Raw genomic sequence first — 18669 nt, 5'->3', positions numbered from 1 at the left:
ATGCGTGACTTAAGTCACGCATAGGTTATAACGTGTGTTAGTTAAGTCACGCTGTGTGACTTAACTAACGCAAGGGCATATTTGGAAGGCTTGTAGGGCGCGAGCAAAATGTGCAGGGTGAAGAGCAAAATTCTAAAAAAAAAAATATACTCCATACATTTAAGGTAGGAGCAGTTTACAAAAATAACATGTATTGAAAAAAATTGTTGAGTAATAAATTTGTTTGAAAAATATATAAGTATAACTATTACTAAACTACGCTTTAAGCATAAAATATTGGTTTTTCATATTCAAAAATAATTGAGACTATTAATTAAAGGTACGGTTGAAAAAGGACTAACGAATGCATTTAGAAATTTGTAGATTATTTTATATTTAAGGACAAAGACGTTTTTGTTATTAGTATTATGATTAGGAACACATGGGTATAAACTTTTGTATTTAAAAAGTATTCACTGTTTAATGTGGTTTTAAAGAATGTGATGTAAAAAGAGAATGAGATAATGACTTAATAAGATGCAGCTGTCGTGTGGGTGTTGCGCTCGCCTCATTGTCACACCACCTCAACACTCCAAAGGTGTGGTCGTTGATGGCATTTATGGTTTGTGCTTTTACATGCCTATTCTTTCCTCCATTCGTTGTCGTTGTTGGGATCTTGGAGAGTTGAGCTGATATGTGATCATTTTAGAGATAGTTCACCACCACTTCTACGATGGTTATGGGTATGGTTATGTTGGCGTCGCCATTGTGCTTAACGGTGATAACGTTTTGTGACTTCCTTCAATGTCGTCTTACTTCGTTGGATGTTTAAGATATGGTTTTCTAGTTTTGGTTACCCTCAAACTTCCCATGCCTTTGGTTCATTGACGTTGTTGGTGTGTTTGGTTCGTGTTCCTTCTCTTTAATTCTCTAATTGTGTTCCATATGTTGAGAATTGCAGATTTCAAGGTAAAATTAATGAAAGTCGGAGTTTATAAATTAGGGTTAATAGATCTTTACCCCCTTGTAATATACACCCTCTGGTCACTATTATAAGCAAAACTTTGCATTTTAAATTCATTCAATTAATGATGTATATGATCTTTATTATAGACTACATACATCATTTAATGAATGAATGTAAAATGCAAACTTTTGCTTATAATAGTGACCGGAGGGTGTAGGTCATTTCCAGTTTTTCCCCTGTAATTTTTTTTTTAATTTACCCCCTGTAAAAAAAAATTTGTTTTGATTTACCCCCAATAGGCCAAACAAAAACGAAAATTTCTTGAAAAAAAATAAAATTGATTTTTGTTTGGCCTATTGGGGGTAAATCAAAACAATTTTTTTTTACAGGGGGTAGAACAAAAAAAAAAATTTACAGGAGAAAAACCGGAAATGACTTATATTACAGGGGATAAAGACCTATTAATCCTATAAATTATTCACAAATTTAAGCTTAGTTAACACAAATTTGAACTTAAAAGTTAATAAAACCGTGCGTAGGAAAAATTTATATGACGGAAACGTGTAATTTTTTTACTAGGACTAAAAGTGAAACTTGTTTTATTTACATGGATCAAAAACTTATTTAATTTTATTTTTTTGGTATTTAACCTTATTTTTAACTATCATACGAACGAGCATTTGTTAGAAGATATTTTTTTTCCTCAAAAAAGATGATATTTTTTTCCTACAAATAAAGATCTTCATTAACTTGCTTAAGTTGATATAGTCACGTATTGTTCAGAACCTTTAACTGGGTGGGATTTAGCCTGGGAATGGGGAGTTTTTTCCCACCATGGGAAAGCTCCCATTTCCAGGACAGCTGTCAGTGCAAAACCTTTTTGATAAAAAAAAATAAAAAACTGAAAATAGTTATTTAATGTTGTTTGTTTTTTCTAGTGCACCTCCCCTCTGTTTACTCTTGCTCCACCTCACCAGAGACCGCCTCATTCATTTTCTTCAACCTTTTCTCCAACGGATTAGCGTGTAAAAAGCATTGACAAGTTCATCTTCTTTCTTACTGATACTTATGCTTTCTGCCAAAAGAATTTTGTCTGATTCCTTTTATATTTGATTTGCCAAAAGAATTAATTAAGTGAGACAATAATATAAAATCATTGCTTATCTCTAGGAATATTTTATCTCTTATTTTTATAGGTTTTTAGTCTCAATTTCAAAGTGGTTCCCTTTTATGAAAATTACACCGTTGTGTTCCCTCCTGTTTAATTGGTAAATTTTAATCCAGATTTTTTACCAATCTTCACTTCTCCATCGATGGCCTCATACCAACAGCACAAATCTGACTTCGCTTGGGTTTGGAACAATCTCTGCTTCACGTTGGCGCAACGAATGCATATTCGGTTAGAACTGGTACTGCTTGAAGAAGCCATAGTTTGGAAAAATTGGAATATGAAGAAGGAAGGAAAGGGGTTGTATGCAGATTAGACAGCGAAGATGATGTTTACGGGGAGAGAAAGGAAGTTGCAAGGTCCAATGAAGAACACAGGGTTAAATAAATTAAAAACAATTAGTATTATTTTTTCGTTACCTTATATGAGTGTTAGTATAAAAAGAAACAAATTAAAAAGAAATTAGAAATGGCTGTGACAAGTTAGAACAAAAAATCCCAAAACAAACTGCCAAGCCCATGACTGTTTACAAACAAATGGAAAATTGTTGTTTAATAAATCGGTGGGTCCAGTGTTGTGGTTCACAATACCAAGCAACAAGTTACAACCATTAACTGGTCACAAATCTTAGCCATCCAAATAAAAAATTATTAAATCTATGGTTGTGGTTCAACTTTCCCATGATGGGAAACAACTCTACTTTCCCATACTAAATGGTGGGATTTAGCCTGGGAATGGGGAGTTTTTTCCCACCACGGGAAAGCTCCCATTTCCAGGATAGCTGTCAGTGCAAAACCTTTTTGATAAAAAAAAAATAAAAAACTGAAAATAGTTATTTAATGTTGTTTGTTTTTTCTAGTGCACCTCCCCTCTGTTTACTCTTGCTCCACCTCACCAGAGACCGCCTCATTCATTTTCTTCAACCTTTTCTCCAACGGATTAGCGTGTAAAAAGCATTGACAAGTTCATCTTCTTTCTTACTGATACTTATGCTTTCTGCCAAAAGAATTTTGTCTGATTCCTTTTATATTTGATTTACCAAAAGAATTAATTAAGTGAGACAATAATATAAAATCATTGCTTATCTCTAGGAATATTTTATCTCTTATTTTTATAGGTTTTTAGTCTCAATTTCAAAGTGGTTCCCTTTTATGAAAATTACACCGTTGTGTTCCCTCCTGTTTAATTGGTAAATTTTAATCCAGATTTTTTACCAATCTTCACTTCTCCATCGATGGCCTCATACCAACAGCACAAATCTGACTTCGCTTGGGTTTGGAACAATCTCTGCTTCACGTTGGCGCAACGAATGCAGATTCGGTTAGAACTGGTACTGCTTGAAGAAGCCATAGTTTGGAAAAATTGGAATATGAAGAAGGAAGGAAAGGGGTTGTATGCAGATTAGACAGCGAAGATGATGTTTACGGGGAGAGAAAGGAAGTTGCAAGGTCCAATGAAGAACACAGGGTTAAATAAATTAAAAACAATTAGTATTATTTTTTCGTTACCTTATATGAGTGTTAGTATAAAAAGAAACAAATTAAAAAGAAATTAGAAATGGCTGTGACAAGTTAGAACAAAAAATCCCAAAACAAACTGCCAAGCCCATGACTGTTTACAAACAAATGGAAAATTGTTGTTTAATAAATCGGTGGGTCCAGTGTTGTGGTTCACAATACCAAGCAACAAGTTACAACCATTAACTGGTCACAAATCTTAGCCATCCAAATAAAAAATTATTAAATCTATGGTTGTGGTTCAACTTTCCCATGATGGGAAACAACTCTACTTTCCCATACTAAATCCCACCCTTTAACTGTGCTCCTTTCAAAGTCTTTCGATTTTCATGATGTCCTTTTAAAGTTGGTATAAAATTTTAAATAGTTTTGCTAATTTAGGACACTTGTTAACGATTAAAAAAATAGAATAATTAATAACTTTCATGCAAAAAAAGTTACTTTTTAATATTTTAATGTATTAAATATAAAAAATTTAAGATAAAAATTTTACTTTAAACTTTTTTATTTAAATTTGACTTAATTGCATGTTTAATCCCCTATGTTTATTCTAGGTTTCAAGTTGGTCCCTTATGTTTTAAAAATTTTAAGTTGGTCCCTTAGACTTTGTTTGCGAGTTTGGAGGGGAAGGGAGGGGAAGGCTTGGGAAAAAAGGAATGAGCAAGTGGAAGAAATAGAGGAAAATGGGAGAGGAGGGCTTTGGGGGGTTAACTTTTCTTCATAATACAAAACCCTCCTCATTTGGAGGAACTAAAAAATTGTATTGGAGGAGGGTTTTAGGGGGTTTTGGAGGGTTAATAAGAATTCTTCAAATTTTATTTATGTTGTTATAATATTTTTAAAATTAAAAATAAAGCAATCATATGCATTAACTTATCATTCTCTAAAAAACTACACTTTTAAAAAATTTGTAAGATTTCTCTATTTTTCTTCATATTTTGCACCCCTCAAAGCCTTTCCTTTTCTTTCCCTCCAAACTCGCAAGCAAAGCCTTATGTTTTAACATTTTCAAGTTGGTTCAAAACGTTATTGCATAAAATAAGTTAGTCTCTTTCACCACTTAATCGTTCAAAGATTCGAGTTGACAATACATGTGATGAAACTTAACTTATTTTGAAAATTATTTTTAAAACATTTTTTAATTTTTTTGGTTTTATTAAACTCAATATCATGTGGCGGAAGAGACTAACTTATTACAATGTAAGTAACATTTTAGACCGACTTAAAACCTTTAAAATGCAAATGAACAACTTAAAATTTTTAAAACATAAAGGACCAACTTAAAATATAAAATAAAACATAAGGGATTAAAGAGGTAATTAAGCTTTTTAAATTTCTTTTCAAGTTTCTTTTAACATTTCTCAATTTTAAAGGAGTGGCGGTGGGATGGGTCCGAGTTAAAAAAAAAAAAAAAAAACTAATCTATTGTTTCCTCCGGTTTCAAGTTTCAACCTTCTTGGGACCCCACCAACCAATAATCACCCGCAACCTGTCATAAATCACTTTTTGACATTAACACCACTCCACTTTTCAAACCAAATTCAAACCCGCTAATTAAACTAATCAATTAACCCAACTCCACATTCAAAATCGAAAACCAAGAAATCAAAAGCAAGAACAATGGCGAGTGCAGGTTACGGTGATGCAAACCAGAAGATAGACTACGTCTTCAAGGTGGTTTTAATCGGTGATTCCGCCGTTGGAAAATCTCAGATACTAGCTCGGTTTGCAAGAAACGACTTCAGCGTGGACTCAAAAGCTACAATCGGTGTTGAGTTTCAAACTCGTACTTTGGTTATTGAACATAAGAGTGTTAAGGCTCAGATCTGGGACACTGCTGGCCAAGAACGGTTCTCTTCTTTCTCTGCACTTTTTCGTTTTGCTATGCTTTTTTCTAGATCTTATTTTTTTTCTTTGATTTTGATTTTAGATTTACTTATTGAGTTCAATGTTGTAGAGATCTAGTTTCATGTTAGTTGTGAAGTTTATTTATCTGAAGTTAATGGTCAAATTAAGTTCAATTTTACTGTTTTGAACTTTAGAGATCAATTTTTTTGAGCAAGAAAGCTTAACACACAAAAAATGAGCTCAACACCAATTTTTTTATTGAGGAATAAGATTGAGCTCAGACCTCGAGTCAACATCAGTCAAATTAATTCAAGGATGTGTCAAATGCATTTTACTTTTGACCAATCTTGAATTTGTTTGACACATACTTGAATTAGTTTGACTGATGTTGACTCGAGGTTGGAGCTCAATTTTAAACGTCATTGCTGTAACTGATCTTCTTGTTTATTGTTTTTGCCTATGGTTTCTTTGGGATGAGTTTGAGTGTGTATGAGCGAGGTGTGATTGACGCAGGATTTAAGTAAGAAAAGGAATAAGAGACTAGTACTCAAATTAATCTAGTATGTGAATTAACCCATTTAGGGTTGGCTTGGGTTCTTGGATTAGATACCGAATTTAAAAAAAAAAAAAATCTAGTATGTGAATGGAATTGAAATCTAGTTAGCAGATTTATGAAACTTACGAGGGGATAAAGAATAGTCTATATAAATGAAATTGATCACAAGTAGAAATATTACAGTTTGCATGCTCTTTAATCGGCATATTTGAACTTCAGTGGTGTCTAAGTAATCTTTTTGCACTTTCATAGTCCATATAGTATGCTAATAGTGGTTTGATAACAATAACTTAACAGAAACCTTAGCAATGATTCCTTTGAACTTATGGTAAAATCATCCGGTTTCAAATCAAAATATGGTTTACTCTTGTCCTCATTCATGTCGAATGCATACTGCCTGACTTAACTCAGGTGACATGTATTGACTGATTTCAATTGGCCAAATCTGTGGACTTATATAACGAGAGATGCTGTGCCACATTCCAGTTTTAAATTTGATATAATTGCCATGTTAGAAATGCTACCAACACACTATGTATATGAACAATCATCGAAAATGTGTTATTGCTAGAATTTCTCTTGCAATATGTGTACTGCAACTTTATGTTTTGCATTTACTTGAATGACACGTGTGGTTGGATTTCATACGTCACAAGGATTAAAACTGATTATTTATAGAGCAGTTAGGAAGACATTGATGGGAAATGGATTTGGAAGTTGGGAGAAAATGGGAAGAAAAACATAAATTTTATTGAGAGTGATCCTACTCTGCAGTCTGTATCGCTGAATTGATAATAGTTGTAAAGAGAAGAAGGAATCTAAAATGTATGTTGCTTAAACAAAGCTGGGTCAGAAAGTAAGAAGAACGGGAAGAGAAAGCAATGTGTTTGTTTAGCATAACTCCTCCCAACAGCTAGGAGTTACTGAGATTTCAGGGTCATGAGTGTGTAAAATGAGTGTTTCTTTCGCAGCCCATGAATAAATGATTTGGTTCCTCCAAAGTGAGTAATCAGTAAAGTGAGAAAATCAATGGTTGATATTTTAACCACCCATGATTTATCATGCATGTGCATATATTATAATATCGACCAAATATTTATTTATCAACAGTTGATATTACTCATTTTACCCTCTACAGTGAGTTGCTCACAATAGAGGATCCTGATCCAGCAATAAATTAGAGTCTTGCCTTTCCCTCTAAACACAACTACCGCTAAACTGAATCCCCTATTGTTCTCTCCACACATCCTTATAACCTACCTCTGCCAATCCTGTGAGAGTGCTATCTGGTCTGCTACTAACTAGTTGCAACTGTTAACCAACTCTAACTCCCTTAAGTAACAGATACTTGCTCAGCTGGCCAAACACTCACCCATTTCTCCCTACAAGTATTTCCTTTCTGGCTGTGTGCTTACAGACATTGGGAACACATTTTTTCTCAATTATTACTTAGATATCATCATTGTCCAGTATGCTAGTATCACAGAATCCTTAGTGTACAACTCATGCACCCTGTTAATATGTACAAAAGGTTCACACTTGTGTGTATAGTGCAGCACATTTAATTTGAAAATTACCACTCTTTGAAATAAAAATCATCACTCTCTATATCAATTCAGTTCAATCCTTTGAAAACGTGTTATTGATAAGTATTTTCAAAATCAGCAATTTTGGCTGATTATTTTTCTGTCTTGGGAAAGTTGATTTAGTCTTAAAGTCATTGCCCATGTTTTTTTACTCAACCAATGTTCTTCAATCTGGTGAGTTTTGTACTATTTTTTCTACGGTTTATTCGTAACTTTATATCAAGTATACTTCTGATCATTTCATCATGGCACCAATATTTAAATTACAAGTACATCGAATGGTGATTGCAGTTTTGTCTGATTTTATAAATGGTTCATTCTCTACAGATATAGAGCAGTTACAAGTGCATACTACAGGGGCGCTGTTGGGGCAATGTTGGTTTATGACATTACCAAACGTCCGAGCTTCGATCACATACCTAGATGGTTAGAAGAACTGCGCAACCATGCTGACAAGAATATAGTCATCATTCTTATAGGAAACAAAAGTGATCTTGAGGAGCAGCGTGCAGTACCCACAGAGGATGCAAAAGAATTTGCGGAGAAAGAAGGCTTATTTTTCTTAGAGACCTCTGCGCTGCAAGCAACTAATGTTGAGACGGCCTTCATGACTGTTTTGACAGAAATATTTAACATTGTCAACAAGAAGAACCTGGCTGCTGATGAGAATCAGGGAAATGGCATCTCAGCATCTCTGTCCGGCAAGAAGATTATTGTTCCTGGTCCTGCACAAGAAATCCCTAAGAAGAGCATGTGTTGTCAGTAATCCGGAGTTCATTTATAAAATGTTTAATTTACTAGATTCCATGGTTCTATGTTCGTATGACCAAGTTTTGATGGTTTGGCCATTTCCCGTGTATATTTACATCATTCAAAATTTATGCTTGACTTGTTGATTTAAGACCTGAGATGGAGTCGGAGGTAATTACAAATTGCTTGTGACAAGCGCTACTAATTTCATAGGTAGCCTGATTGGAATTGGAACATTGTTGATTGTAAAATACTGTCATACCAAATAGCCTAATATAGAGAGGTTGATTATGCTCACAACATGCATTCTAAAGATTCTTTTAGCTAATGTCGAGTCCATTATATTACTGATACCAGAGGAGATATTCTTCCACCAAGTGCGTCTCTCCTTGAGCCTTGCACCACCCTACGAGGATCTCAATATGTTCGAAAATACCTTATACTCCATTTGTCTCACAATATTAGTCGTTTAAGGTTTTAAACACAAATTAAGAAATGCAATAAATTGGTCAGCATACATACTAATTTTACTAAACTAACCTCCCTATTTTTTATTATTATTTAAAGTCACATTTACTTAAAGTTAAATTATTGGAAGCATTAATTACAAAGCTGATATAAATGCAGCCGAGCTAATTCTTTCATCTGCCAAATTTGTTTACATAATCAAAAAATACTTGACAAGTGTTTTTGTGCTTAGCATTAAATGACATAATTTCACACATGGCTCAAGAATAAGATGACTTTTTTCAATCTGACAACAACTTTACCAGTTACGTCAAGGTTACCTCTCTCAAACTTCATGTACAAATATTGTAAAAAAAAAATTGCGCAAGTGCTACACAATCACGTTGCATATAAACTCAAACTTGACAGGCTGTAATTACTAAAATCAAATCATGCTAATTTCTTGGAAAACAAATCTTCACCTGGTTTTGTCTATGAAAAGCAAAACAAGATGGAACAAGACATAGACACATAGTACCAAGACAATGCAAAATAAAAATAAAAAATTAATTAAATAAATCTTAATACAATAATCTAGAAATGTTTTATGTATAAAAAGGAGTCATCTAAAATACATTCGAGAGGATAAATATATTCTCCTTCCCAAACCCTGGTCGTAGTCAAACAAGATGGAATAAGACATAAACACATAGTACCAAGACAACACAAAGTAAAAAAAAAGAACAAATTTAATCAAATAAATCTTAATACAATAATCCAGAAATGCTTATGTATAAAAAGGAGTCATTTAACATTTATTCGTGAGCATAAATATACTTTCCTTCCCAAACCCTAATTGTCACCCCTTTATTTTTTTGTCTATTGAAGAGGGGTGAATTTTGACCCAAAATCATCCATCTGAATTGTTTTTCCTTCTTTTCTAATTGAATAAGTGCTTTCCACATATTTTCAGTCTTCTTTCGTTTGTTTTTATTTTATTTTGTCGTCTCTGCACGACTCTGTTTGTTTTGATATCCTATCTTTGTGCGATGTGTTTTTTATTTCCCGTCTTAGTGCGGTGTTTATTTAATTCAGGTTGAAAGATTAGCTTTGAGCAAGTGCAAATCCAATCAATGACTTTGACATCGTCAACATTTTAGATCCGGAGATATGAGTATTTCAGAGACTTGAATATAGTCATTTGTAGGCATATGTATTTTGCCGTTTGAATAACGTTTATTTTTATAAAATAGGAGTCATCTAAAACCCACAAATACTAAAAACAGATCTAACTTGACCAGTTTTCCTCAACGTTTGCAACAAGATATATTGCTCTTATTTGACACCATTCTATTTCTCATCTAGACATAAATCTCTTATACTATAAACCGGATGCTCAAATTGTCTCTCTTGTGATTGAAAACATGCTTTCTGAGGATTTAGTTATGGTTGTAGGCAAGTGAGAACTTTGCTTTTGAGATAACCTCGAGGATTTTGCTCTTGTTTAATTTTATGAATTTTGGTTTAGACGCTCTTGGTAACTCTTATGGATTTTTCTTGTATGGATTCTTGATAATGCTTTTTATAATTCTTATGGATTCTTATATATTATGGATTTTTCATGTATGAATTCTTGACAATGCTCATGGATTCTTATGGATTTATATGTATTTGATAATCCTTATTCTTACGGATCTTTAGCAGAAATGATAAAACCTATTTTGTCTACAAAGATTTTTGGCATAGGCATGTGAAGCATGAGCATCATATCACCATCAATTTAGATGTCAATATTGAAAATGGTCGATCTAGAAAATATTTGTTTGTGAACTCTAAAATGAGGCAAGCATGTAGACTTGTCTAGATGCAACAATCTATTTTTGGTTTGCTATTTTCATTTTTATTATTTGAAGAAATTAATATTGCATGTTTGAAGGAGTGACTGTCCCAGGTTTTAATTCTTTCTTAGATCAATGATCATTCAATTCTTTCAGTAGTTTGTTCGAAAAGTTATACCTGCTATATATCAATTGGAGTTTTAAGTTTTAACATAGACCTTTGGCGTAACTTTCTTCTTCCTCCCTTACCAATCCAAACGCATACGGTCACCATGTAAGCTTTGTAGAAGGTGGTGTGATGAGTGGCCCTGAACTCCGCACCACCTCTTTCTCCGTCGGTTGTTTCATGTCAGATCTCCGACAGTTGCCCCGCCGTTGTGGCTGTTTGGAGATTCCTGCTTTGTTCGTGGCTGAGCTGGATGCTTCTTGTCGCGATCTGTGCGTGTCAGGTGCATGTTATTGCGGAAGCTACTGGATCTTGGTCGTGATCTCGTGGCTCTCCGACGGAGTGTTTTTTCAGATCTGCGTACTTGTTGGCTTGTGCTGGTTTTTGTTCACTATGCTTGTTGATTGGGTTTTTCTTCTCTTTTGGTGAAGTTTCACTCATCCTAGTTGCAAGCTAGAAAACATTATCAGTGATGGTAGCGGTTATAGTACCACTTAGTGGTGGTGATTTTGGATGGTGCTAAGGTGGCGGTTTTAAGGTGTGGTGAAGAGGTTTTTATGGTGGTGTCGGGTCTTGTAAAGTTTGGTTTGGTGGTGGATCTGTCATGGGATCCTTTTGGAGGTTGTTTTTGTGTGGTGGTGGTGGTTTATGTGGTGGAGGGTCAGTGGTGGATTTGCAAGGCCGGTGGTGGTGGGAGGAAGTTGTTATGTGTCGCTGTTTTGTTTCCACCTTTGATTCTCTTTTACTACGGAGACAAACGTATTCTCCTTGTCACAAGCTGCTGCCTTTTTATGGTCTAGGTTAAGGATCCGCTTCAAACCGGCGTCACTGCCCGTGTTTTGTTGTTGGTTTTTCGTCTTCCTTTAGATTTATGTTTGTGTGGTTGCTTGTTTCTTGGTGAGGATGTTTGGCGGTGTAGTGATATAGTGATCGTGGTGGAGAGGCGCAGTGGTGATGTAGTGGTGGTGGAGGTTATTCAATTGTGGTGTGGGTGGTGATGTATGGTGGTGGTGATGTGTTGTGGAGGAGATGATGTGTGGCGTTGGTTGGTGTTTTTAGGCGAGGAGGTGGGTGCTTGTTGGGGTGATTTCCTTTAGAAGCAACCTCTGTTACACGGGTCCTTTGTTCGTCGTCACTAGCTCTGGTTTGTGCCTTTTTGGTTGGTTTAGGTGTTTTCGGAGTTTGGTGGGTGTGTATCCCATTGTGTCGAGTCTTTTCCTTTGGATTTGTTTTGTTGTTTATTCTTCGCATGCCAGGCTTTCGTCTTACATATTGTTTGCTGGTTTTCGGTGGGCCGGTTCATTTGGCTTCGAGATCGGGAGTCGGGTTCCAGCTGCAATCTCTGTTTTGACTTGTTTTGGTTTTTATCTGGTGTACCGAGGGCGAGGGGTGCCCTGCTAATTTGGTACTAAAGACTGTTGGGCCGATCACTTTTGATTCGAGATCGGGAGTTAGTTCTTTGACTCAAGTTGGTGTTTTGGGCTGTTGTTTTGTGCTCTTTCGGTGGATCAGGGGTCGTGAGGTTGTGGCAGCTGCATCATCCTTCGGTCAGGTGTTTTTCGATATGTGGCTTAGCTTGGGTGTTGGGGTTTAGGTGTTTTATTTTGACGGTGTTCTTTGGGAGTGAGTAGTGACGATGGACGATGGTTAATACCGAGTTTAGAGTGTTTGTTTTCTTTAGGAGTCTATTTTAGGTGTCGATGTGTTTTTCTGGGTTTATTTTCAGGGGTGTTCATAGGTGGTTATGGTGTACCGTCTATATGCGGCACCATTTTGTTTCTTGTTTCGCTCATACCCTGCGTCTTGTGGGGATGATGTTTAATAATATTTGCCGATTCAAAAAAAAAAAAACATAGACCTTTGGGACAATTTTGACTTTTCTTAGATCATTATTGACTCTGCTTATAACCAATGGTGAATAATGTGGAGTTTGTTTCTCTTATTTCTGTGGGGAAGCAATAAAGATACAACATGGCTTCTAGTTTATACTCCTTATCTTCCATAAATTTTCATAATTTTTGAACAAATTTCTGAAAAACAACTCTAGCAACTAATAGAATAAGTTGGATGTTGAATTAATTGACAATTCAACACTGAAACTACATATTCCATGCTATTTAAATGAGATGTGAAACCCATTGTTTTGAAAGCATCATATAATTATAGTGTTTTTTCTTTAAAGTCTTTTTTAGCCAAATGTAGAATGATACAACTATAATTAATTATTAGAATTTTGAAATGTGTGTTGTTACTTGATTTTGGAAGGTATTTTTTTATTGGGTCATGTTAACCGATGCCCCACCGGTTAAGGAACCTAAAAAAAGAATTTTTAAAATGAAAATAACACTTTTTTATGCTTTTGAGGAGTTGACAACGTAAGTTCCAATGCAATACTTACTACATTTGTTTTCTTAACCAGTGCCCCCGGGGCACTGGTTAACATTACCCTATTTTATTTGGAGATGCTAATGACTTTTTTTTTTTTTAATTTGAAAATAGTAACAGACGTCCCCGAAATTCTTTAAAGACTTTTAAATTGTAAGTTTTTATAAAACAAAGTTGCACGTTTAGTGATTTTCCATACAAAACAATGAAAAAATGACAATATTTTGAACTATGCTCTAACAACAACAACAATAACAAAGCTTTATCCCATTAAGTGGGGTGGGCTTGACCTATGCTCTAAGCCTCGCAATATTTTTATTGATATAATAATACAAAATTGTAGCAGTGTATTAGCTTTGCTATGGAGAACAAGGAGTGCACTAAAAAGGTTAAGAGCCCAGACTAGAAAAATGCTCCTGTAAGGATACAAACGGAAGCCATATGCCTTATCAAAGATTTAACTGCTTTCCTATATGATTAGCAAATAGATTTCACTTGGTTATTCACAAGATATAATAGTTTTTTTTTTTTTTTCCTTCAATAAAATGTAAACAAACTATTTTGACATTATACCGCAATACATAATCTGAATCAATTATCTTGCAAAAATGAAATCACACAAAACAGAAGTAGTTGATTACAATCATATCCAATACAACGCAACATGTGTTTCAAATCGAGTAGAAGAAAACAGAAATTGAAACAGTTGACTGCATAAAGTCATTGGTGTGCTAACTTCTTGAATATCAAAGTGCATATAGTACTAACTAATACATTTGCTGATAAAACACGGTTTGACTAAATCATTTCTGTAATTAGAATTTAGAAAGGCTAATTACATTGCTTGGAATTATTCTTTATTGCATTGGAATTATTTAAACTAAGGAGCCTGTGCCTTAAGTAATTATTATGATAACAAGAGCAAAAAGTGTTGACAAAGAACTCACAAAAAATTTCACGCCAACAGAAGTTATTTTCAGTTGCTGTCCAACTGAGAAGTTCAACTCAAGAACATTCTTAACTGGCTTGGAGATGTAGTAAAGTCTTTTTCCGTTGCCTGTATCACTGTTTCTTGTTAAAAGGTGACCATCTAATGGGAAATGCTCGTTGATACCATAAAATGCCTTTATGCTATTAATAACTGCTTCATCTTTGAAGAAGACAACAGGGTCAACGCCTCTCCATTTGCCTTGTATCTGAAGCTTTCTTTTGCTTGGATTGATCTTTGCTATGTTTTCTTCGTTGTGGGGATCCTTGGCTTCCTCGGAATCCCCTTCTTCATCTATAACAGGACTAAATTTAAAATCTGCAGTGATGGGGTCATTTTTATTATTATCCTCGGAAACATGTTCACAAACTTCTTTGATTGTATTTTCTGATGGATTAATCTGCAATACTTGTGCATCCTCATTTCCCTGGTTTACTGATTCTACATGTTGCCAATCAACGATTTTTTTCTTTCCGGATTTTTACCTCAATTGCTGCAAAACATGAAATATAACATACAAAACGACATTGTTAAAAATGTAAGCTTGACTATTTTCAATATTCATCGAAATTCTTTGGATTTCTTTTTTTGGATTTGAGAGATATAGAAAAACAACAGAAATCATATAATAAATCAACTGGCAGGTGAGAACTTTTTGCAATAACGCTATAAAGAAGGCTCCAGGGTTCTGATCATGGGGCAGTAACTGCATGCATCGATCGAGTGGGAAATCAGAAACTTCCTCAGTAAACTCGTGCATCACAGGATTCTCCGCTTCTTGAACACCATCTTCAGAATGTCCGTTAACATCGCAATTACTGTTACAGTCAATATCTTGATAGCTTCCGCCATTTGGAAACATGCTGGGGAGAACTGCATTTCATAGAACCTCGGGTACCTCTTTACAGGAAACCAAGTACTTGCCCTTGTCACATACCTGCATCACCAAGGTCACACCTTCAGATGTGTTTAAATGCATCACCAAAGTCACAACTTTACTTCTAAACATAACACCTTCAAAAACAAGAGCCAAACAAAATGGAATAAGACAAAAACTTATAGTACCAACACTATGCAAAGTAAAAAATAACAAATTTAACCAAATAAATCTTAATACAATAATTCAGAAATGTTTATGTAGAAAAAGGATTCATCTAAAGCCTACAAATACTATTTACAGATTTAACTTGACCGGTCTTCCTCAAAGATTTCAACAAGTTATATTGCTCTTCTTCGACACCATTCTATGTCTCATTTGGAAATAAATCTCTAATATTATACAAAGGTAATAGAGATTGAGTTTGAGTTTAATAATAGTGACATGTTTCTCTTATCTTCGGTTTGCGTTGACCCGTAAAATCACAAATCACAAATCAAATCGAACCGTGCAGTTGAATTCTAAAAACAAATGACTCATATACATCAGAACCAAACATAATTTTACTATTAGGTTGGTTCGGTTTTAACAAGGGCGGGTTGCATCTCCGTTATTATTAATAGCATTCAAACGGCCACACGTTTGTCCGTTTTTTTATTGCGCTAATATACATATAAATTACAAATAGTAGTTTTTCAAAAAATTTATTTTTGATTTTTTTTTTTGAAAGAAATTATTTTGATTTTGATTCAAATTATAGGTATAAACACTTTTCATATTTAACAAATTATCTTGTTCAAAAAAAGAAATTATACTTATCTTTTTCAATGACACTTATAACATAACAAATATAATATAAATTTTATCTTTTTTAATGACAACAAAAATATAACATTTTTATGCAAATTTGTTTAGGGTATAATTAGAAGTGAAAAAATCAGTCAAAAACTGTGTATTCTCTTTATTTATACTAGCAAATAGACGGACACTCACATGTCCGTCTTTTCGCTATTTTGATTGCGCTAACATTTGAAAACATATTTTTATGAAATTTTGATTTGATTAAAAGTATATATAAATATAAACGTTGTTACTTTTAAATTATAACAAACCAAACCAACAATGTTTATTTATTTCATTGACATCAACAATATAATAAAATATAATATAAATTCTTATTTTTTTTAAAAAAAAATGGTTTAATGGTATAAATGTAACAGTGAAAAATATCTCAAAATCTTATATTTTCTTTATAAATAGTATATAGATACAAACGAAGGAAGGAATTAAACGAAAGGATTATGCTTGTTACCACGAAAAGTTAATCAACGAAAACAAAGAATAACCCTAATATCCACCCATGTTTTCCGTCAGACACTAAATTTTTTTTATTTGTTGTTAAAAAAAATTGATACGGTGCACTACTTGGTTTTCGCAGAAATTTTTTCGTGGGATGAGTTAAAATCCTCTCCATTTGCTATAATAAATGACAATGTCCATTACTATATAGTTTTGATGTAAATAAATACACGCATTTCTAGAATATATGTAATTTATACACCAAAACTATAGTAACAGATATTATCATTTATTTTAGGAAATGGAGAGTATCTCAACTTTAGTGGGATATAACATTATACCAAAAACCCTAAACCCTATTACCTTCCAACCAACCATGTCTGATATTCCGTCGGATTTGTTCACTGAAATCCTCTGCCGCTTACCGGTGCAATCCCTCCTCCGATTCCGATCAACTTCAAAATCAATTAAATCCTTAATCGATTCCCACAACTTCACTAACCTTCATCTCAAAAACTCCCTCAACTTCAACCTCATCCTTAGCCACAAGTACTCCAAACTCTACCAACTCGATTTCCCTAACCTAACCACCGCAGTTCGAATCAAACATCCTTTGAGGGGTACCGTCAATCTCCTTGGTTCATGTAACGGCCTCCTATGCGTCTCTAATGGCTGCGATATCGCTTTATGGAACCCTAACACCCGTAATCATCACTCCATCCCTAACATAATCGGTTGTGTCGGCGGCTGCGGCTCTGCTTTCTATCAATTCTATGACGATTACAAACTTCTTAGAATGTCTCGTTGTTTAATACTCGAGACTCACACTTCGGTTTTAAACCCGACATTCATCAGCTTCAAAACTAATTCTTCGGTTTTAAACCCGACACTCTTCAGCTTCAAAACTAATTCATGGAAAGTACTTCCGGATATACCGTACTTTATTTCGTCACATGAAACCGTGGGGGTTCGCATTGAGAATTATTTTCACTGGGTAATGACTGGGAATCTTGGTAAGCGTATCCTCGCGTTTAACATAACACAAGAGATTTTCAATGAGGTTACTCTTCCTGATCTTGAAGAAGCTACAGGCGAGATTGTCGATGAGGTTTCGCTTTTGGAAAAGTGTCTTTGTATTACTGTGAGTTGTTATGAAACTAATAAATTTGATGTTTGGGTGATGAAAGAATATGGATATAGAGATAGTTGGTGTAAACTGTTTACTTTTGTAGGGGAATGGTGTTTCAAATCACCTTTAATGTTTATGATGCCTTTAGGTTATTCCAGTGATAGAAGTAAAGTTCTGTTGGAAATAGAATTTCAGGGTAATTTCACAAGTGATGCTATGAAGAAGCTGTTTTGGTATCATCTCAAAAGTTATAAAGTTACCAAAGTTACAGGAATTCCTAATTTCAATGAGACTATGATTTATATTGGAAGCCTTCTACCACCTTCATTGCCCAGTTGAAATACCAAAGTAAAAGCAAGAGAAGGTATTTGTATAGAGATAAACATATTTTGTCACATGTGATGTTTGTATTATGATGTTGAAATAACGTATTATGATGTTGAAATAACACAGCTGTTTTTTATTATAGGTTAAATTGAGTCTCTGTTCTTGTCCCAAAATTGAAATTTAAAGAAAGCTAAGGAAGAACCTGGATGCTCAAATTGTCTCTCTTTGTGATTGAAAATATGCTTTTTGAAGATTTAGTTATGCTTGTAGGAAAGTGAGAACTTTGCTTTAAAGATAACCTCGAGGAATTTTTTCTTGTTTAATTTATTCTTATGGAGTTTTCTTTTTCTTGTATGGATTCTTGATAATGCTCTTGATAATTCTTATGGATTCTTATATGTTATGGATTTTTCTTGTATGAATTCTTATATGTTATGGATTTTTCTTGTATGAATTCTTGACAATGCTCATGGATTCTTATGGATTTGATAATTCTTATTCTTACGGATCTTTAGTAGAAATGATAAAAGCTATTTTGGCATAGGCATGTGAAGCTTGAGCATCATATCGCCATCAATTTAGATGTCCATATTGAAAATGGTCGATCTAGAAAGTCTGTGTTTGTGAACTCTAAAATGAGGCAATCATGTAGACTTGGCCAGATGCAGCAATCTATTTTTGGTTTTTTATTTTCATTTTTAGTATTTGAAGAAATTAATATTGCATGTTTAAAGGAATGACTGTCGTATGTTTTAATTCTTTCTTAGATCAATGATCATTCAATTCTTTCAGTAGTTTGTTCGAAAAGTTATAGCCGCTATATATCCATAGGAGTTTTAAGT

At 34.2% G+C, this 18669-nt stretch overlaps 2 protein-coding genes across 2 annotated transcripts; both read left to right on the top strand.

Moving 5' to 3' along the window:
• Positions 1–5217: 5217 nt before the first annotated feature.
• LOC146941016 (ras-related protein Rab11A-like) lies at positions 5218–8671 on the top strand. Its single transcript, XM_085754809.1, has 2 exons — positions 5218–5481; positions 7949–8671. Exons 1-2 carry the CDS (start codon positions 5252–5254, stop codon positions 8385–8387), a joined length of 669 nt encoding a protein of 222 aa, XP_085610935.1. The 5' UTR covers positions 5218–5251; the 3' UTR covers positions 8388–8671.
• An 8074-nt stretch (positions 8672–16745) lies between these two features.
• LOC146941015 (F-box protein CPR1-like) lies at positions 16746–18310 on the top strand. The gene is made up of 2 exons (XM_085754807.1): positions 16746–17864; positions 17970–18310. The coding sequence occupies exon 1, from the start codon at positions 16748–16750 to the stop codon at positions 17837–17839; it is 1092 nt and encodes a 363-aa protein (XP_085610933.1). The 5' UTR covers positions 16746–16747; the 3' UTR covers positions 17840–17864; positions 17970–18310.
• Positions 18311–18669: the final 359 nt, after the last annotated feature.

This window comes from Medicago sativa, chromosome 3, assembly GCF_051527215.1.
Source record: "Medicago sativa cultivar Bolivia chromosome 3, Bolivia_mono, whole genome shotgun sequence".
Taxonomy (NCBI): Eukaryota; Viridiplantae; Streptophyta; class Magnoliopsida; order Fabales; family Fabaceae; genus Medicago; species Medicago sativa.
This window is presented reverse-complemented; position numbering and strand designations above follow the sequence as displayed.

Bases quoted from the DNA above. Each gene is read 5' to 3' on its own strand.
- LOC146941016 (XM_085754809.1), top strand. From the start codon at position 5,252: ATGGCGAGTGCAGGTTACGGTGATGCAAACCAGAAGATAGACTACGTC. The intron at 5,482-7,948 runs GTTCTCTTCTTT...CATTCTCTACAG, and splicing joins GACACTGCTGGCCAAGAACG to ATATAGAGCAGTTACAAGTG.
- LOC146941015 (XM_085754807.1), top strand. From the start codon at position 16,748: ATGTCTGATATTCCGTCGGATTTGTTCACTGAAATCCTCTGCCGCTTA.